This window comes from Tachyglossus aculeatus, chromosome 21, assembly GCF_015852505.1.
Source record: "Tachyglossus aculeatus isolate mTacAcu1 chromosome 21, mTacAcu1.pri, whole genome shotgun sequence".
In the NCBI taxonomy this organism is placed as follows: Eukaryota; Metazoa; Chordata; class Mammalia; order Monotremata; family Tachyglossidae; genus Tachyglossus; species Tachyglossus aculeatus.
Window position 1 is genome coordinate 71,781,006 of NC_052086.1, and position 20,659 is coordinate 71,801,664.

The window sequence follows — 20,659 nt, forward strand, 5'->3', positions numbered from 1 at the left end:
TGCCGCCTTGTCTGAGGCTCCGCTCTACCCTGCCTTCCAAAAATGTCTTCTCCTTCCTACCCCCTCCATCTCACGTCCCATTCCCATCTGTCGCAAACAGTAAGAAATCTCGAAATACCATGCAAAGTTGTAGGTTAAATGGTTTTCCATTGACGCAAACTGCCTTGTTCAAAGGGCAGCGGACAGGCCACCCAAGGTAAAGTAACAGGAAGTTGTTGTTTTTTCTCCTTTTCTGTTAAAAATAAACCCAAGACTTTTCCATTCCAGAACTCAAGCAAAACTCTCAGCCGATTGAAGGACAGGTTTTATCCGAGACGCAGATGTTCATAAAGGTGTCGGTGGGCCGGCGGGGAAGCTGGCCAACCACACGCCTTGACTGGACTGTCTCTCTATGTTGCCAACTTGTACTTCCCAAGCGCTTAGTACAGTGCTCTGAACACAGTAAGCGCTCAATAAATACGATTGATTGATTGACTTCTGGCCTTTAAGATGCTCCGCTTTGATAGTGGTTATGTGTGGGGTAAGGGCAGGGCTATAATGATAATGTCATTTATTATCATCATCATCATCATCAATCGTATTTATTGAGCGCTTACTGTGTGCAGAGCACTGTACTAAGCGCTTGGGAAGTCCAAGTTGGCAACATATAGAGACAGTCCCCACCCAACAGTGGGCTCACAGTCTAAAAGGGGGAGAAAATTAATGGCATTTATTAATGCCGTTGTTCTAAGCGCTGGCTATAAAGGCATGGGAAATGACCAAAAGCATCATCATCATCATCATCATCAATTGTATTTATTGAGCGCTTACTGTGTGCAGAGCACTGCACTAAGCGCTTGGGAAGTACAAATTGGCAACATATAGAGACAGTCCCTACCCAACAGTGGGCTCCCAGTCTAAAAGGGGGAGACAGAGGACAAAAACCAAACATACTAACAAAATAAAATAAATAGAATAGATATGTACAAGTAAAATAAATAAATAAATAGAGTAATAAGCACTATGGAGGGACAGAGAGAAGAAAAGGGGAGAAGCTGAATCTCCCTCTTTAGACTGTAAGCTCATTGTGGGCAGGGAATGTGTCTGTTTATTCATTCAATCGTATTTATTGAGCGCTTACTGTGTGCCGAGCACTGTACGAAGCGCTTGGGAAGTACAGTTGTACTCTCCCAGCGCTCAGTACAGTGCTTTGCGCCCAGCACTCCGTACGTACGATTGAATGAACGGATCTCCAGGTCCCGGTTCTTGGTTACTGCCCTTTGGGCGGGAGCGGGGACTTGTGCGAGTGGCCATCCTGGCTGAACTGCCCTGTCCTGGGCTCCTCCTCCTCGGAGTCCAAAAAGTTGTATCAGAGACGCCATGTATTGAGCCAGGATGGGCCAATTTGGCCACCGTGGCTGCCACTGCTACCAAAGGAGAGGAGAAGCAGTGTGGCCTAGTGGAGAGAGCCCGGGCCTGGGAGTGACTGCATCCTCATCCCTGCCGGGCCACCTGTCATGGGTTCAAGCCCCGGCTCCGCCACTTGTCGGCTGGGTGACTTTGGGAGGTCACTTCACTTCTCTGGGCCTCAGTTCCCTCATTTGTAGAATGGGGATGAAGACTGTGAGCCCCCCGTGGGACAACCTGATCACCTTGTAACCTCCCAGCGCTTAGAACAGCTTAATAAATGCCGCCATCATCATCATCATCAATCGCATTTATTGAGCGCTTACTATGTGCAGAGCACTGTACTAAGCGCTTGGGAAGTACAAACTGGCAACATATAGAGACAGTCCCTCCCCAACAGTGGGCTCACAGTCTAAAAGGGGGAGACAGAGAACAAAACCAAACATACTAACAAAATAAAATAAATAGAATAGATATGTACAAATAAAATAAATAAATAAATAAATAGAGTAAAAAATATGTACAAACATATATACATATATACAGGTGCTGTGGGGAAGGGAAGGAGGTAAGATGGGGGGATGGAGAGGGGGACGAGGGGGAGAGGAAGGAAGGGGCTCAGTCTGGGAAGGCCTCCTGGAGGAGGTGAGCTCTCAGCAGGGCCTTGAAGGGAGGAAGAGAGCTAGCTTGGCGGATGGGCAGAGGGATTGGGGGCATTCCAGGCCCGGGGGATGACGTGGGCCGGGGGTCGATGGCGGGACAGGCGAGAGCGAGGTACAGTGAGGAGATTAGTGGTGGAGGAGCGGAGGGTGCGGGCTGGGCAGTAGAAGGAGAGAAGGGAGGTGAGGTAGGAGGGGGCGAGGTGATGGACAGCCTTGAAGCCCAGGGTGAGGAGTTTCTGCCTGATTATTACCTGTCTGCTGTGTGACCTTGGCCAAGCCACTTAACTTCCGAGAAGCAGCGTGGCTCAGTGGAAAGAGCCCGGGCTTTGGAGTCAGAGCTCATGGGTTCAAATCCCGGCTCCGCCAATTGTCAGCCGTGTGACTTTGGGCAAGTTACTTCACTTCCCTGGGCCTCAGTTTGCTCATCTGTAAAATGGGGATTAAGACTGTGAGCCCCCCGTGGGACAACCTGATCACCTTGTAGCCTCCCCAGCGCTTAGAACAGTGCTTTGCACACAGTAAGCATGTAATAAATGCCATTATTATTATTATCGTTATTCTCTGGGCCTCGGTTAACCTCATCTGTAAAATGGGGATTATGACTGCGAGCCCCCCGTGGGACAACCTGATCACCTTGTAACCTCCCCGGCGCTTAGAGCAGTGCTTTGCACACAGTTAGCGCGTAATAAATGCCATTATTATTATTATTATTATTATTATCATTATTATTATTCTCTGGGCCTCAGTTAACCTCATCTGTTAAATGGGGTGAAGACGGTGAGCCCCATTTGGGACCTGGATCGGGTCCAACCTGATTAGCTCGTATCTACTCCGGTGCTTAGAACAATGCCTGGCACATAGCAAGCGTTTAACAAATACCGTTAAAAAAGGGAGGGGAGAGGGGGCCCTGTGGTCTCTTCTCCACTCCTCCCTGCAGTTGGGTCTCCATTTCCCTCCTGAAAAAGAGAACCTCGTGGATCCTTCCGGAAACCTTTAGCGTGATGGGATGGAACCCCCAAACTCGTGGCCTTTGATTAATTAAGGATGCCCGATCAATCAGTCAATCAATCAGTCGTATTTATTGAGTGCTTAGTGCGTGCAGAGCACTGTACTAAGCGCTTGGGAAGTCCAAGTGGGCAACGTATAGAGACGGTCCCGACCCAACAGTGGGCTCACAGTCTAGAAGGGGGAGACTGAGAACAAAACCAGACATATTAACAAAATAAAATAAATAGAATAGATATGTACAAGTAAAACAAATAAATAGAGTAATAAATACTACAAACATATATACATATATACAGGATGACCAGTGCCTGATGACACTAAAGCTCTGCTGACCTGCTGTTCTATTCTATTCTATATCTATATCTATTCTATTTCTTTTATTTTGTTAGTATGTTTGGTTTTGTCCTCTGTCTCCCCCTTCTCGACTGTGAGCCCGCTGTTGGGTAGGGACTGTCTCTATGTGTTGCCGACTTGTACTTCCCAAGCGCTTAGTACAGTGCTGTGCACACAGTAAGCGCTCAATAAATGTGATTGATTGATTGATTGATTGTTGACTTGAAGGCCTCTTTGTTGCCGTAACCCCCAGGAGTGTTTGGAGGTTGTTCCAGTAATTTTTCAAGGCACACCTCCTCCAAGAAGCCTGCTCTGACTAAGCCCTTGTCTCCTTTTCTCCTATTCCTTCCGCTTCACCCTGCTTTGCTCCTTCATTCATCCCCCCTCCCATCCCCACAGCACCTATGTATATATCTGTAATGTACTGATTTATTCATTTATATATATTAATATCTGTCTCCTTGTGGGCAGGGACTGTGTCTGTTGTTATAGCGTATTCTCCCAGGTGCTTAGAACAGCGTTTAGCACACCAGCGAGTGCTCAATAAATACAATGGAATGACCAAGTGAATCTTTAAGCAACTCGGTGAGACGGGCTTTGTAATTTCTTCAGCAAGTGATATGCCTAGGTTGTATTGAGAAGCAGCGTGGCTCAGTGGAAAGAGCCCGGGCTTTGGAGTCAGTGGTCATGGGTTCAAATCCCGGCTCCGCCAATTGTCAGCTGTGTGACTTTGGGCAAGTCACTTCACTTCTCTGTGCCTCAGTTACCTCATCTGTAAAATGGGGCTTGACTGTGAGCCCCCTGTGGGACAACCTGATCATCTTGTAACCTCCCCAGCGCTTAGAACAGAGCTTTGCACATAGTAAGCACTTAATAAATGCCATCATTATTATTATTATCATTATTATTGCAGGCAGGTGTAGATTCCCAAATCTCCAGCTCCAGCCCTGATCATTCATTCATTCATTCAATCGTATTTATTGAGCGCTTACTGTGTGCAGAGCACTGTACTAAGCGCTTGGGAAGTACAAGTTGGCAACACATAGAAGACGGTCCCTACTCAGTATCTCTCCCTCTATGCAGTCTCATTTTTCCTCCTGTCTTCAAGACATGTCTACTTGGATGTCCTGCCGTTACCTCAAAACTTAACATGTCAAAAACAGAGCTCCTTCTTATCCCACCCAAACCTTGTCCTCCCCCTTTACTTTACCATGACTCCAGGCAGCATCACCATCCTTCCTATCTCACGTGCCCGTAACCTTGGCATTATCCTTGGCTCCTCTCTGTCATTCAACCCACATATTCAGTCCGTCCCCAAATCCTGTCGGTCCCACCTTCACACCATCGCTAAAATCTGTCCTTCCCTCTCCATCCAAACTGCTACTACGTTAATCCAAGCATCTATCCTCTCCCTCCTTGATTCCTGTGTCAGCCTCTTTGCTGACCTCCCTGCCTTCCGTCTCTCCCCACTCCAGTCCGTACTTCACTCTACTGCCCGGATCATTTCTGTACAAAAACGCTCAGTCCACATTTCCCCACTCCTCAAGAAGCTCCAGTGGTTGTCCGTCCACCTCTGCAGGAAACAGGAACTCCTTACCTTCGGCTTTGAAGCGCTCAATCGTCTTTTCCTCTCCTATCTCACCTTGCTACCCTCCTACTACAACCGAGCCCACACACTTCTCTTCTAACGCTAACCTTCACACTGTACCTTGAGCTCCTCTATCTCTCGCCCACATCCTGCCTCTGGTCTGCAATGCCCTCCCTCTTCATTATCCGACAGACGATTACTCTCCCCACCTTTAAAGCCTTATCGAAGACACACCTCCTCCTCTAAGAAGCCTTCCCTGACTAAGCCTCCCTTTTCTCTTCTCCCACTCCCTTCTGCTTTGCCCAGACTTGCTCCCTTTGTTCATCACCCTCCTCCCGCCCCACCAGCTCCACATTAGTTATGTACATATCAATAACTTGCTTATATTGTTGTCCGTCTCCCCCTCTAGACTGTAAGCTCATTGTTGGCAAGGAATGTGTCTGTTCTGTTGTTATATTATACTCTCCCAAGCGCTTAGTACAGCTCTCTGTACACAGTAAGTGCTCATTAAATACGATTGATTCTTGTGGCATTACACCAGTGATCCTTAAAATGCTTTGGAAAGTTGTATTTGAGGTAATACAAAAGCAACGTGACCTAGTGGGTAGATCGTGGGCCTGGGAATCAGAAGGACCTGGGTTCTAATCCTGGCTCCGCCACTTGTAGACTGTGAGCCCACTGTTGGGTAGGGAATGTCTCTATATGTTGCCAACTTGTACTTCCCAAGCACTTAGTCCAGTGCTCTGCACACAGTAAGCGCTCAATAAATACGATTGATGATGATGATGATCTGTAAAAAGACTGAGAGCCACGTGGACTGTGTCCAGCGTGATTAGCTGGTACCTATCCCAGCACTTATTATAGTAAGCGTTTAACAAATATAATTCCAAAAAAAATCTGCTGGGTAATGAAATTAATACAATCTTCTTGAATTTCAGGCTCCCAGAGCAATGACACCAAAAGGCAGTTTCTACTAGAGCGGCTTCTGGATGCAGTGAAGCAGGTAAGACTTCTGGGGAATTCCGTTTTCAGTCAGTGCTGGGCACATAGCGCTCAACAAGTGCCATCATCATCATCATCATCATCATCATAATGGCATTTATTAAGCACTTACTATGTGCAAAGCACTATTCTAAGGGCTGGGGAGGTTACAATCAGGTTGTCCCACGGGGGTTCACAGTCTTCATCCCCGTTTTCCAGATGAGGGAACTGAGGCACAGAGAAGTTAAGTGATTTGCCCAAAGTCACACAGCTGACAATTGGCAGAGACAGGATTCGAACCCTTGACCTCTGACTCCAAAGCCTGTGCTCTTTCCCCTGAGCCACGGTGCTTCTCTTATCATCATCATCATCATCATCATCATCATCAATGGTATTTACTGAGCACTTCCTTTGTGCAGAGCACTGTCTTGAGCGCTTGAGAGAATCCAGTATAACAGAGTTGGTAGGCACATTCCCTGCCCACAATCAATCAATCAATCAATCAATCGTATTTATTGAGCGCTTACTATGTGCAGAGCACTGTACTAAGCGCTTGGGAAGTACAAATTGGCATCACATAGAGACAGTCCCTACCCAACAGTGGGCTCACAGTCTAAAAGGGGGAGACAGAGAACAGAACCAAACATACCAACAAAATAAAATAAGTAGGATAGAAATGTACAAGTAAAATAAATAAATAAATAAATAAATAAATAGAGTAATAAATATGTACAACCATATATACATATATACAGGTGCTGTGGGGAAGGGAAGGAGGTAAGACGGGGGGATGGAGAGGGGGACGAGGGGGAGAGGAAAGAAGGGGCTCAGTCTGGGAAGGCCTCCTGGAGGAGGTGAGCTCTCAGCAGGGCCTTGAAGGGAGGAAGAGAGCTAGCTTGGCGGATGGGCAGAGGGAGGGCATTCCAGGCCCGGGGGATGACGTGGGCCGGGGGTCGATGGCGGGACAGGCGAGAGCGAGGTACAGTGAGGAGATTAGTGGTGGAGGAGCGGAGGGTGCGGGCTGGGCAGTAGAAGGAGAGAAGGGAGGTGAGGTAGGAGGGGGCGAGGTGATGGACAGCCTTGAAGCCCAGGGTGAGGAGTTTCTGCCTGATGCGCAGATTGATCGGTAGCCATTGGAGGTTTTTGAGGAGGGGAGTGATATGTCCAGAGCGTTTCTGGACAAAGATAATCCGGGCAGCAGCATGAAGTATGGATTGAAGTGGAGAGAGACACGAGGATGGGAGATCAGAGAGAAGGCTAGTGCAGTAGTCCAGACGGGATAGGATGAGAGCTTGAATGAGCAGGGTAGCAGTTTGGATGGAGAGGAAAGGGCGGATCTTGGCAATGTTGCGGAGCTGAGACCGGCAGGTTTTGGTGACGGCTTGGATGTGAGGGGTGAACGAGAGAGCGGAGTCGAGGATGACACCAAGGTTGCGGGCTTGTGAGACGGGAAGGATGGTAGTGCCGTCAACAGAGATGGGAAAGTCAGGGAGAGGACAAGGTTTGGGAGGGAAGACAAGGAGCTCAGTCTTCGACATGTTGAGCTTTAGGTGGCGGGCGGACATCCAGATGGAGATGTCCTGAAGGCAGGAGGAGATGCGAGCCTGGAGGGAGGGGGAGAGAGCAGGGGCAGAGATGGAGATCTGGGTGTCATCAGCGTAGAGATGATAGTTGAAGCCGTGGGAGCGAATGAGGTCACCAAGGGAGTGAGTGTAGATTGAGAACAGAAGGGGACCAAGCACTGAACCTTGAGAATGATTTTTAGAGGGGCGTTATTCTCTGGGCTCGGAAGCAGGTGAACAGACGTGCGGAAAGTGAGGCTTGGAGGGTTTGGGAATCTTTCCTTCCCCTCACCTCAAGGAAACCAGGGTGTGGGTAGAAATGATTGATTTAAAGGGATCTGCGGAAGGAAGAACAGGAACTGGAACTTGTGACTTTTTCTCTTCCTCCTTCTGTAGTCCAGAAGGTCTCCTTTCCCTCTAAATGATGCGGTAAGTAGCAAAATTCTTCTGAAAAGGGGAAAAAAAAAGGTGGTCGGGTGGGGTAGACTAGGGGAACCATTTTAATAATGAAGGGAAAACATTGGTCAAATCTGGCTTTTTTTAAATTTGTCTTTGCACAAGAGTTTTGCTGCTGTTCCAGTTGTCATCCGCAAGACTGACAGCTCGTGGGCAGAGAATGCGTCTGTTATGTTGTTATATCGTACTGTCCCAAGTGCTTAATACAGAGCTTTGCACACACTAAACGCTCAATACATGCGATTGAATGAATGAATAATCGTCATACTTAGGTACCTGTGCCAAGCGCTGGGGTATATGTAATGCAGTCAGACCAGCTTGCCTGTCGGTCAGTCGTATGTATTGAGTGCTTACTGTATGCAGAGCACTGTGCTAAGCGCTTAGGAGAGTGCTGTGTGACCTTGGGCAAGTCACTTAACTTCTCTGGGCCTCAGTTCCCTCATCTGTAAAATGGGGGTTGACTGTGAGCCCCCCTTGGGACAACCTGATCACCTTGTAACCCCCCAGCGCTTAGAACAGTGCTTTGCACATAGTAAGCGCTTAATAAATGCCATCATTATTGTTATTATTATTATTATTAAATGGAAGAAGAAACAGACACACTCTCTGCCCACAGTGAACTTACAGTCTTGAGGCTGGAGCTCACAGCCTTAAGGGGAGGGAGAACAGGTGTTGAATAATAATGATGACATTTATTAAGCGCCTACTATGTGCAAAGCACTGGGGAGGTGACACAATGATCAGGTTGTCCCACAGGGGGCTCACAGTCTTAATCCCCATTTTACGGAGGAGGGAACTGAGGCACAAAGAAGGTAAGTGAAATCACAAATCACACAGCTGACGATTGGTGGAGCCGGGATTTGAACCCATGACCTCCGACTCCAAAGCTCGTGCTCTTTCCACTGAGCCACGCTGCTTCTCATGCCCACTGTACAGTTGGGGGAGCCAAGTCAATCTGTCAGTGGTGTTTATTGAGTGCTCACTAGGTGCCGGGCACTGTTCTAAGCATGTATAACACAACAGGATTAGGGGCCACGTTCCCTGCCTGTATGGAGAAGTGTCTCTCCTGAGGTCATACAGCAGGTTAGTGGCTGTGGCGGGTTTAGAACCCAGGCCTTCTGGCTCCTAGGCCCACACAGGCTTTTTATTGGAACTATGTTGTGAGCAGCGAGGTGTTTGGGTGGGCTAGCCTTTATGAGCGAGGGTGGGTGTCTACCTGTCATGGCCAAACTTGTTCTGGGGCTACTGAGAAGCAGCGTGGCTCAGTGGAAAGAGCCCGGGCTTTGGAGTCAGAGGTCATGGGTTCAAATCCCGGCTCCGCCAATTGTCAGCTGTGTGACTTTGGGCAGTGCTCTGCACACAGTAAGCGCTCAATAAATACGATTGATGATAAATACGATTGATGAGGTCACTTAACTTCTCTGGGCCTCAGTTGCCTCATCTAGAAAATGGGGATGAAGACTGTGAGCCCTCCGTGGGACAACCTGATCACCTTGTAACCTCCCCAGTGCTTAGAACGGTGCTTTGCACATAGTAAGCGCTTAATAAATGCCATCATTATTTATTATTTATTTATTATTACTGTTGACAGTTGGATACACTCTGCCCTGCCCAGAAGCAGGCTCAACCTGACTCGGACACCTGGAATTATAGTAATAATGATGGTGTTTATTAAGATCGTGCTACGTTCCAAGAACCGCGCTAAGTGCTGGGTAATAATATTAATAACGGTATCTGTTAAGCGCTGACTTTTTCATGCACGGTTCTATGCGCTGGGGTAGATCCAAGTGATTCAGGTTGGATACAGTCTCTGTCCCACATCATCATCATCAATCGTATTTATTGAGTGCTTACTGTGTGCAGAGCACTGTACTAAGCGCTTGGGGCTCACAGTCTTAATCCCCAGTTTACAGATGAGGTAACTGAAGCACGGAGAAGTGAAGTGACTCGCCTCAGATTATACAGCAGACAAGTGGCAGAGCCGGGATTCGAACCCATGACTCCCGGGCCTAGGCTCTATCCCTAGGCCGTGCTTCCTCCCTAATAATAATTAAGTTATTTGTTAAGCGCTGCCTATGTGCCAAGCACCGTTCCAAGCGCTGGGGTAGATATAGTATAATCAGGTTGTCCCTCGTGTGGTTCACACTTTTAATCCCCATTTTACAGTTGAGGTAACTGAGGCACAGAGAAGTGACTTGCCCAAGGTCACACAGCAGACAAGTGGTGGAGGCGGGATTAGAAGCAACGTCCTCTGACTTCCAAGCCCGGGCTTTTTCCACCGAGTCACGCTGCTTCTCTAGTTAAATAAGCGGATCAGCCACCGTTCCTTTCTTCTCCAGGGCTACGAGAGGGAGAACAGGGATTTTAGTGCCGTTTTACAGAGGAGGAAAATGAGAGCGGATGAGGTTGGGAGTTGTCCCACGTCACGCAGCAGGCAAGCGGTTGAGCCGGGACTAGAATCTCGGTTTCCTGGTCTCCCACCTCTGTGCTCTTCCCACTGAAGCAGCAGGGTGTAGCTCCGATCTGGGAATCAGAAGGTCATGGGTTCATTCATTCAAATCATATTTATTGAGCGCTCACTCTGTGCAGAGCACTGTACTAAGCGCTTGGGAAGTACAAGTCGGCAACAGAGACGGTCCCTACCCAACAACGGGCTCACAGTCTAGAAGGGGGGAGACGGACAGCAACGCAAAGCATGTGGACAGGTGTCAAGTCGTCAGAACAAATAGAATTAAAGCTAAATGCACATCGTTAACAAAATCAATAGAATAGGAAATATGTACACGTAAAATGAATAGAGTCATAAATCTGTACAAACATATATACAGGTGCTGTGGTGAAGGGAAGGAGAGAAGCAGCGTGGTTCAGTGGAAAGAGCCTGGACTTTGGAGTCAGAGGTCGTGGGTTCAAATCCCGGCTCTGCCACTTGTCAGCTGTGTGACTTTGGGCAAGTCACTTCACTTCTCTGTGCCTCAGTTACCTCACCTGTAAAAGTGGGGATGAAAACTGTGAGCCCCCCATGGGACAACCTGATCACCTTGTAACCTCCCCAGCGCTTAGAGCAGTGCTTTGCACATAGTAAGCGCTTAACAAATACCGTCATTATTATTATTATAGGGTGGGGAGTGTGGAGAGGAGGAGACTCCTAGACTGTGAGCCCACTGTTGGGTAGGGACCGTCTCTATATGTTGCCAACTTGGACTTCCCAAGCGCTTAGTACAGTGCTCTGCACACAGTAAGCGCTCAATAAATACGATTGAGAGGAAAAAGGGGGCTCAGTCTGGGAAGGCCTCTTGGAGGAGGTGAGCTTCTAATCCCGGCTCCGCCACTTGTCTGCTGTATAACCGTAGGTGAGTCTCTTCGTTTCTCTGTGCTTCAGTTACCTCGCCTGTAAACTGGGGATTGAGACTATGACCCCTTCATGACTGTGTCCAACCCGATTTGCTCATATTCTCCCCAGCACTTAGTACGTGCCTGGCACATAGTAAGCACTTAACAAATGCTATTATTATTATTATTATTCGTCCACATTGATGTGTAGATATGAGCTGTTAACCTGTTGGTTGAAGTAGCGTGGCCTAGTAGAAAGACCACGGGCCCGGTGCGGGAGCGAGTGTCGAAGAACCTGAGTTCTAATCTCAGCTATACCACTTTTCTACTCTGTGACCGTAAGCAAGTCATTTCACTTCTGTGCCGGAGTTTCCTCGTCTGTAAAATGGGGACTCAGTACTTGTTCTCCCTCCTTAATCAATCAACCAGTTGTAATTATTGAGCACTTACTACGTGCGGAGCATTGCACTGAGTATTTGGGCGAGTAAAATATAACAGAGTTGGTTGACACATTCCCTGCTCTCAAGGAGGCCTTCCACCATGAGTCCCATATTCAAGGACTCTGTCTGACCTAATGACCTTGTATCTTCCCCAGCGCTTACTACAGCGTTTAGCACATAGTCAGAGTTTAACGATAATAGTAATTATTTTGATGGTTAGTTCTAATACAATTGGATGCCAGTTTTAGATCTGTGAAATAGATTGTGAATTTGGGCACATTTGGAACTCTTCAAGACAACTTTCCAAATGACTGTGGATTTTTATAATAGCTTCCAGGTAACCTTTTTAGGGCAGGCTTCGGATGAGAATGCTTCTCTTGAAATGCAGACTTTTCCATCTCATCTCACCAGAGGCCGTAGTATATTCCGCTGTCACGTCGGGGTTTCTGGGGAGCAGGCCGGCTTCTGTTTGGATTCTTCGGTCTTGTGTTAGGATCTGAAGGGCAGTGAGTTGCTGATTCAGCTTCCTGATCCTGTTCATTCTTTTTCCAGGAGTTGCCTAACTGTTTTGCGGTATTTAAAACCCAGCCCCAACAGATGCTGTAAATGACTCTCATTTTCTTTTTGCACACAGTGCCAAATCCGCTTTGGAGGAAGAAAAGAAATTGCCTCAGATTCTGATAGCAGGTAAATGCCCTTGGACTCAAATCTTTTAGACGAGGTCTGGGAATGGGGAGAGAAATGGGCTAGATTCGATATTCCAGCTCACAATTGCCCCAGTTGAGTTTGGGAAGTTCATTGCAGGCAGGGAATGTGGCCGCTTATTGTTAGATTGTACTCTCCCTTGGGCTTAATACAGTGCTGTGCACACAGTAAGCTCTCCAAAAAAACAGTTGAATGAATGAATGAATTAAATGGCAGACATTCATCTGGACTAAACTGATTAGAGAAGCTGCATGGCGTAGTGGATAGAGCACGGGCCTTAGAATCACAAGGTCATGGGTTCTAATCCTGAGTCCACCACTTGTCTGCTGTGTGACCTTGGGTAAGTCACTTCACTTGTCTGGACCTCAGTTACCTCATCTGTAAAATGGAGAGCTAGACTGTGAGCCCCACATGGGACAGGGACTGTGTCCAACCCCATCTGCTTGTATCCATCCCGGCGCTTAGTACAGTGCCTGGCACATGGTTAAGCACTTAATAATAATAATGATGGTATTTAAGCGCTTACTATGTGCAAAGCACTGTTCTAAGCGCTGGGGAGGTTACAAGGTGATCAGGTTGTCCCACGGGGGGCTCACAGTTTTAATCCCCATTTTACAGATGAGGTAACTGAGGCATAGAGAAGTGAAGTGACTTGCCCAGAGTCACACAGCTGACAGTTGGCGGAGCCGGGACTTGAACCCATGACCTCTGACTCCCAAGCTCGTGCTCTTTCCACTGAGCCACGCTGCTTAACAAATACCATTATGATGATGTTGATGATGATTATATAGGTCCTTGGTTGTGCGTATTGATGTTGGTGAATCAGTTGATCCTTCAGTGGTATTCATTGAGTGCTTACTGTGTGCAAAGCGCTGTACTAAGTGCTTGGGAGAGCACATTAGAGCAGAGTTGGTAACCTCTAGACTCTAAGCTCATCTCTAGACTGTAAGCTCATTGTCTGTAGACTGTAAATTCGTTGTGGGCAGGAAATGTGTCTGTTGGGTTTTTTTTTTTTTGTACTTTCCCAAGGGCTTAGTACAGTAAGCTCTTAATAAATACTATTGAATGAATGGATTGGATCAATGAATGAATGTGGTGTGCCCTTCTATTCAGTCAATCGATGGTATTTGTTGAGCGCTTACTATGTTTAGGGCAGTGTACTAAGTACTTGGGAGAGTGGAGTACAACAGACTTAGCAGACGTGTTCGCTGCCCACGACGAGCTTACAGTCTGTAGGGGTAGTCAAACGTGTCGACCAAGGGACCTTATAGGCAACTTTTCCGTTTGACTCCTTTTGAGAGAGACAGAGAGAGAGAAGCTCAGAGGTGGTAGAAAATGGCGCCAGTTTTCCTTTCCTCAGGCCAGCTCCCGGCTTAATCAGCTTTCAAGTAACCGGTTTTGTATCTAGTTCACTTCCCGTTTCACTTAATAAAACGACAGCTTTCACGCTGTCCATCTGATTTGATAAAGTCCAATGCTGTGAAAACAGCAATATTACGCAGTTATACATTACGCTCTTAAAGGTAGCCGAACGGTGGTTTGTTTGTTTTTTCCCTCTGGAACAGCAGATTTGGAGGGAGATTGCTTCAAAAGGTTTTGAACCAAGAGATAATTAGTGCTACCCCGGACAGGGTGGGCAGGAAGCCCCGGGGCCCGTGAGCCCCGCGCTGTGTCCAACCGATTTGCCGGTATGTACCCCAGTGCTTTGTACAGTGCCTGGCACATAGTAAGTACTTAACAAATACCATTTAAAAAAAGGGGTGGAAAGGCTTGAGGCAATAGCCCACCTCAGAAAGTGGTTTGAGCTCTCCATCTGCCGGCGTCCTGTCTGATGTGATCATTTGTGATGGTTCGCGGGGAGAGAGGTGCCTAAAAAGTTTTATTGGAACTGTCGAACATCAGCACCTGCGTTTCAGAAACCTGTTCTTAAAGGCTTAGCACTTCCTTCCTGGAAAGATGCGGTTATACTTTTTCCCCCCACCTCTTTAAATAAAATGTTAGAGAATCAAAAAAAAAAAGTTGCCTTTTTTTTTCCTCATAAACATCAATTTCAGAACAGATGGGCATACCTGAATGTCTGCTCTGATTTAACGGGAAGAACAATTCTTTCTGCTGTGTCTTTTTTGAAACTGCCCTTCCTCTTTGACTTTCCTTTCCCTCTTTTCCCCTCCTCTCCCTCCCTCCCTCACATCTCCAAATGACCAGTGAACTTCTCCTCTCCCCACAGCCCCCCATCTAAAAGAGAGTTGGGCCTGATCCCTGGGACATAATTTTAGAAAATAAGTGAGCTGACGGAACAGAAATGGCTCTTAGACAAAAGACGGTGGTAGATTTTTGGAATAGTCAGTTGAGTACAAAAGGATTTCAGTTTGAAGCTGCCTTTCTAATCAATCAGTTAAAGGTATTGAATGTTTACTGTGTGCAGAACACTGTACTAAGTGCTTGGGAGAGCACAATACAACACTCACATTTTAGGAAAGTCATCCTGAGGGGTGAGGTTTTTGTTTTTTTTAAATGCTGTTGTCATAAAGGAAACACCCCTTTTCAATGTGGAATGTGCCTGAAAGGTTTTCCATGCTTTCCTCCTCCGCAAATTGGAGTTTAAGACCGTGAGCCCCGCGCTGTGTCCAACCGATTTGCTTGTATCCATCCCAGTACTTTGTACAGTGCCTGGCACATAGTAAGTGCTTAACAAATACCATTTAAAAAAAGGGGTGGGAAGAGATAGAAGCTTTGGGCTTTTAGTGAAGATGAAGCTTCTGTCAGTGAGATTACCTTGGGTTCATTCTTTCATTCATTCAATCGTTTTTATTGAGCGCTTACTGTGTGCAGAGCACCGTACTAAGCGCTTGGGAAGTACAAGTTGGCAACACATAGAGACGGTCCCTTCCCATCAACGGGCTCACAGTCTAGAAGGGGGAGTCAGACAGCGAAACAAAACGTGGACAGGGGTCAAGTCATCAGAATAAATAGAAATAAAGCTAGATGCACCTCATTAACAAAATAAATAGAATAGTAAATATTATTTAAAATATTCAAAACATAGGGTTGACTTCTTTTCTCTTTCCTAGTGATGCATGGGAAGGGTTCTTTTCATTAGTTTGCTATTCAGGGTTCATTCATTCATTCAGTCATATTTATTGAGCACTTACCATGTGCAGAGCACTGTACTAAGCACTTAGCACTGTACTTCAACAGGGCCTGAGTTACGGAAACGGTAATAATTGTATTTAATAATAATGATGACATTTATTAAGCGCTTACTATGTGCAGAGCACTGTTCTAAGCGCTGGGGGGGATACAAGGTGATCAGATTGTCCCACGGGGGGCTCACAGTCTTAATCCTCATTTTACTGATGAGGTAACTGAGGCACAGAGAAGTTGTGTCTTGCCCAAAGTCACACAGCTGACAATTGGCAGAGCTGGGATTTGAACCCATGACCTTTGACTCCAAAGCCCAGGCTCTTTCCACTGAGCCACGCTGCCTCTGTGCCAAGCACTGAACAAAATGCTGGGGTAGCTAGGAGGTTGGTTGGACACATTCCCTGCACTACAAGAACCTCAGCAAAGTTCACATTACTGGTGCAAGAACAAATCCCACTTGTTTTAAAGACAGGCTGCATTTTGGCTTTATTCCTTCCGAGATATGCAAGAAAAGAGGGGAGCAGTGGATGAAGTATTTGGAGGCTTGGGTTGGGGTGTCTTACCTCAGTAACTTCCTGTGTGACCACGAGTATGTTGTTTAATAATAATTATGGCATTTATTAAGTGCTTACTACGTGCCAGGCACTGTACTAAGTGCTGGGTGCGTATAAGCAAATTGGGTTGGCCATAGTCCTTGTCCCATGCAGGGCTCACAGTCTCAATCCCCATTTTGCAGAAGAGGTAACCGAGGCCCAGAGAAGTGAAGTGACGTGTCCAAGGTCACACAGCAGACAAGTGGCAGAGCCGGGATTAGAACCCATGACCTTGTGACTCCCAGGCCTGTGCCGTATCCACTATGACATGCTGCTTCCCATGCCCTGTGCAAAATTAGGATCCTATCTTCCTCAATCCTCCCTCCTCCTCCCCTTGATTCAGTCCCAGAATTTTGTGAGGTCTTAATCATCATCATCCTCGCCACAGAATCAATCAATCAATCAATCAGTCGTATTTATTGAGCGCTTACTGTGTGCAGAACACTGTACTAAGTGCTTGGGAAGTACAAGTTGGCAAAGTTGGCAAGAATTTGAGCTTCTGTTGTGTGTGGGGCCCCTAGGAGGTATTTGGGGAAAAAACATTAGAAGTGAAAGACTTGGCCTCCACCCGTGAGGTGCTTACTTAAGAGGAAATCAAGCAGGCGCAAATTGTCAAATTTGCGAAAGGGGAAAGAGTAGGAAGAGAGATGCAAATCTCTTCATTTTGGCTGGTGGAACAGTAATAATAATAATAACAATAATTGTGATATTTAAGTGCCCACTAAGTGCCAGGCACTGATGTGACACCCGTCCACATGTTTTGTTTTGCTGTCTGTGTCCCCCGTCTAGACTATGAGCCCGTTGTTGGGTAGAGCACTGTACTAAGCGCTTGGGAAGTACAAGGTGGCCACATATAGAGACGGTCCCTACTGTGGCCAACTTGTACTTCCCAAGCGCTTAGTACAGTGCTCTGCACACAGTAAGTGCTCAATGAATACAATTCAGTGAATGAATGCACTGAGCGCTGGGATGGATAGACGTAAATCGGGTTGGACACAGTCCCTGTCCCGCACGGGGCTCACAGTCTCAATCCCCATTCTGCAGAAGAGGTAACTGAGGCCCAGATAAGGGAAGTGACTTTCCCAAGGTCACAGAGCAGACAGGTGGGAGAGCCGGGATTGGAACCTAGATCCGTCTCAGGCCCGGGCTCTATCCCCTAGGCCGTGCTGCTTCCCCCTCAGCTGATGATGGGTATGCGGTACCTAGTTAGGGATTCATTCCTCATGTAGGAGGGCTTGATGGATTTGAGGAGGAGAGCATTTCAGGCAGGAGACGTTTCAACAATGAGTTGGAGTCAGGAAGATAGCGAGTAAGGTGCAGTTTAAAGCATAGCCTAGTGGAAGGAGCACGGGCCTGGGAATCGAAGGAAACCGGTTCTACTCCCACGTCTGCCACGTGTCTGCTGTGTGAGGTTGGGCCAGTCACTTCACTTCTCTGTGCCAATTACCTCATCTGTAAAATGGAGTTTCAATCCTACTCCTTCCCTCCTTCCTTCTGGGGAGGCAGTGTGGATCAGTGGAAAGAGCCCGGGCTTGGGAGTCAGAGGTCAGGGGTTCAAATCCCAGCTCCACCAATTGTCAGCTGTGTGACTTTGGGCAAGTCACTTCACTTCTCTGGGCCTCAGTTACCTCATCCGTAAAATGGGGATTAAGACTGTGAGCCCCACACGGGACAATGTGGTCACCTTGTATCCCCCCCAGCGCTTAGAACAGTGCTTTGTACATAGTAAGCACTTAACAAATGCTATTATTATTATTATTATTATTATTATTGGGCTCACAATCTCAATCCTCATTTTACCGATGAGGTAACTGAGGCCCAGAGAAGTGAAGTGACTTGCCCAGGTTCACACAGCGGACAAGTGGCGGAGTTGGGATTAGGCCACGTGGCTTCTCTGCATGATAGAGGGATTCATAGAAACGTCTCCACCATTAACCAGTTGAGCTAGGCTGGGAATTTCCAATCCCTTCCTAAATTACCAGTGATGGAAAATAGTTATCGACTCAGTTAATGGGCCTAACTCAGTCACTTTTCCATTCATCCTCTTTTCTGTAAGCCGTTATATTTATTGAGCTTTTACTGTGAACAAGAGCACTGTACTGAGCGCTTGGGAAATTACAATATAGCAAAACTGGTAGACCCTAAGCAGCCTTGATCTTAATGAAGATGTTCTTGAAGAAGAGCACGTTTCATTAGAATTTTTAAATGCTAAATGGAGAGGAGAATCTGCAGTGAAAGGTCAACTCTAGTTTTTGAATTTAAACCATTAGGAAAGCTATCTCTGGAGTGGAGCTTTAAAAAGCAGTAGATTTGGGTGATGTCTCCTACTTCCTTCCTGAGATAGTCAGTTTGCAAAGTTTCCAGGAAGGTTATCTCTTTAGATTTTGAAAGTCCTGCCTTTTCTGCTCGTTAAAAAATTTTTTTTTGGATAAAGTACATTCTAAAAGTAGCTGAGACCTGTCACGTGCCTTCTCGCTTGAACTTATAAAACCCAATTGTTTCTGGAACAGTGCTCGGCACTTAGTAAGCGCTTAACAAATACCATCATTATTATTATTCTGGAATGGTTCTTTTTCCTTTCACCTTTCTTAGCATCTCTGTATGTTCACCACATGGTTTTTATCTCTTTCCTTACTTCAGAGGTCACCTCAGACTCAGTAGATCAGCCGAAAGTCAGGCAAAAAGTGGCACTTTTTAGCAGTTTTAGGTTAATTTGGTCGCCGGAGGCTTTTATGAAATTTTTAAAGATCTTTTTATTTACAACTTCAGCTCTAGAGTTTGCAGGTTCTGTAGTGCATCTGTTTTTACTTTTGTTGGTAGACAAAATTCAGATTTATACTGGGAGTTTCTATTACAAATTCAGTGGGTGATCTCTAGTACATTAAAACCAGTCTGTTTTGGTTTCACGTCAATATTTTCATACCTTTTTGACATTATTAAGCTACAAAGTGTTCATAGGTTTTGTGTTTTGCAATCAAATATTAATGAGAATTCATCTGCGCGTATGTCAGAGTGAGCCTATTTAACCCTATAACATGACAGAGAATATGAGAAGTGAGAAATAGTAAGAGTCTTTCCTTAACCAAACCCCTGGGCACATCATCAAGTATTAAGGAACCCCCTTTGGTATTTGCTTTGTTTTCTCTTCTAAAATTCTGCAGCTAGGATTTCTTTACTAAAGCAGTTTCAGACTGCTATTCTCACTCCCTCTCTTTCCCTTTTTAGCCCATGAAGTAGCGTCTCACTCCTATTTTTTTTCTTTTTCAATTTCTGGTTCCCAATCCCGGCTCCGTCACTTGTCAGCTGTGTGACTTTGGGCTAGTCACTTAACTTCTCTGTGCTTCAGTTACCTCATCTGTAAAATGGGGATGGAGATTGTGGGCCCCACATGGGGCAACCTGATCACCTTGTATCCTCCCCAGTGCTTAGAACAGTGTTTTGCACATAGTAAGCGCTTAACAAATGCCAAAATTATTATTGTTAGTAGTATTTGTCTGCGTTAAATAGCCATGTCTCTGAAAATCCACAAGGATCACATTAGACTTCCAGAAATCTCCATTTCCCACATAAGGAAATACTAAGGTGACCTTCCCTTCCCTATACTCTTAAAGACTTTAATTGAGAAGGTTAGTTGGACAAATTTCCCTTCCCATTTCATTCACTCAGTCGTGTTTATTGAGCGCTTACTGTGCGCAGAGCACTGTATTGGGAGAGTAGAGTGTAACAAACTGACACATTTCCTGCCCACAATGAGCCTACAGTCTAGAGGGGGAGACAGACATCAATATGAATAAACTACAGGTGTGTACATAAGTGCTGTAGGGCTGGGAGGAGGGGATGAATAAAGGGAATAAGGGTGATGCTGAAGGGGGTGGGTGAAGAGGGAAGGGGGGCTTAGGGAAGGCCTCTTTGGAGGAGATGGGCCTTCAATAAGACTTTGAAGCGGGGGAATAATTGTCAAATTTGAGGAGGGGAGGGCATGGGCGAGGGGTTGGCAGCAAGATAGACAAGGTTGAGATTCAGTGTCCCATTTAATACTTGGAACAGATTAAACAAATCCTCTAGTATCCCCCTTAGTTGTCAGGAAGTCGAGCCGCATGTATCTAATTGCATCCTTTATCGGTCAGCCCAGACCGTTCTTGATCACTTTTGTCATGCTTCTCTGGGGGCTTGTCTTTTCTTTCATCTTATTGGGATAGATGATAATCCTAATTATCCGGTGGGATCTGCAAAACTTGTCAGTCAATCAATCAGTGATATTTACTGGGCACTGACTGTGTACAGTACACTGTGCTAAGCACTTGGGAGAATACAGTAGGGTCCTGAGATCATGTTAGGCACAATGCAGGGGAAAGATTGTCTTGAATCTACCCCATTGCTTAGTTCATTGCTTGGCACAAAATAAGTCCTTAACACATTCCATAATGGATAATTTTGTACCAACCTTCATGCACTGAGCACTGCAAGTTCT

General features: G+C 46.3%; 1 protein-coding gene across 1 annotated transcript in view; it reads left to right on the plus strand.

Moving 5' to 3' along the window:
* Positions 1-489: 489 nt before the first annotated feature.
* The window catches only part of SNX29 (sorting nexin 29), a 557,276-nt gene continuing 537,106 nt past the window's right edge, over positions 490-20,659 (plus strand). Inside the window, exons 1-4 of the mRNA XM_038762809.1 lie at positions 490-520; positions 5,916-5,980; positions 7,917-7,949; positions 12,381-12,433. Coding sequence (XP_038618737.1) covers positions 490-520; positions 5,916-5,980; positions 7,917-7,949; positions 12,381-12,433 — 182 coding nt within the window. The remainder of the gene's footprint in view (positions 521-5,915; positions 5,981-7,916; positions 7,950-12,380; positions 12,434-20,659) is intronic.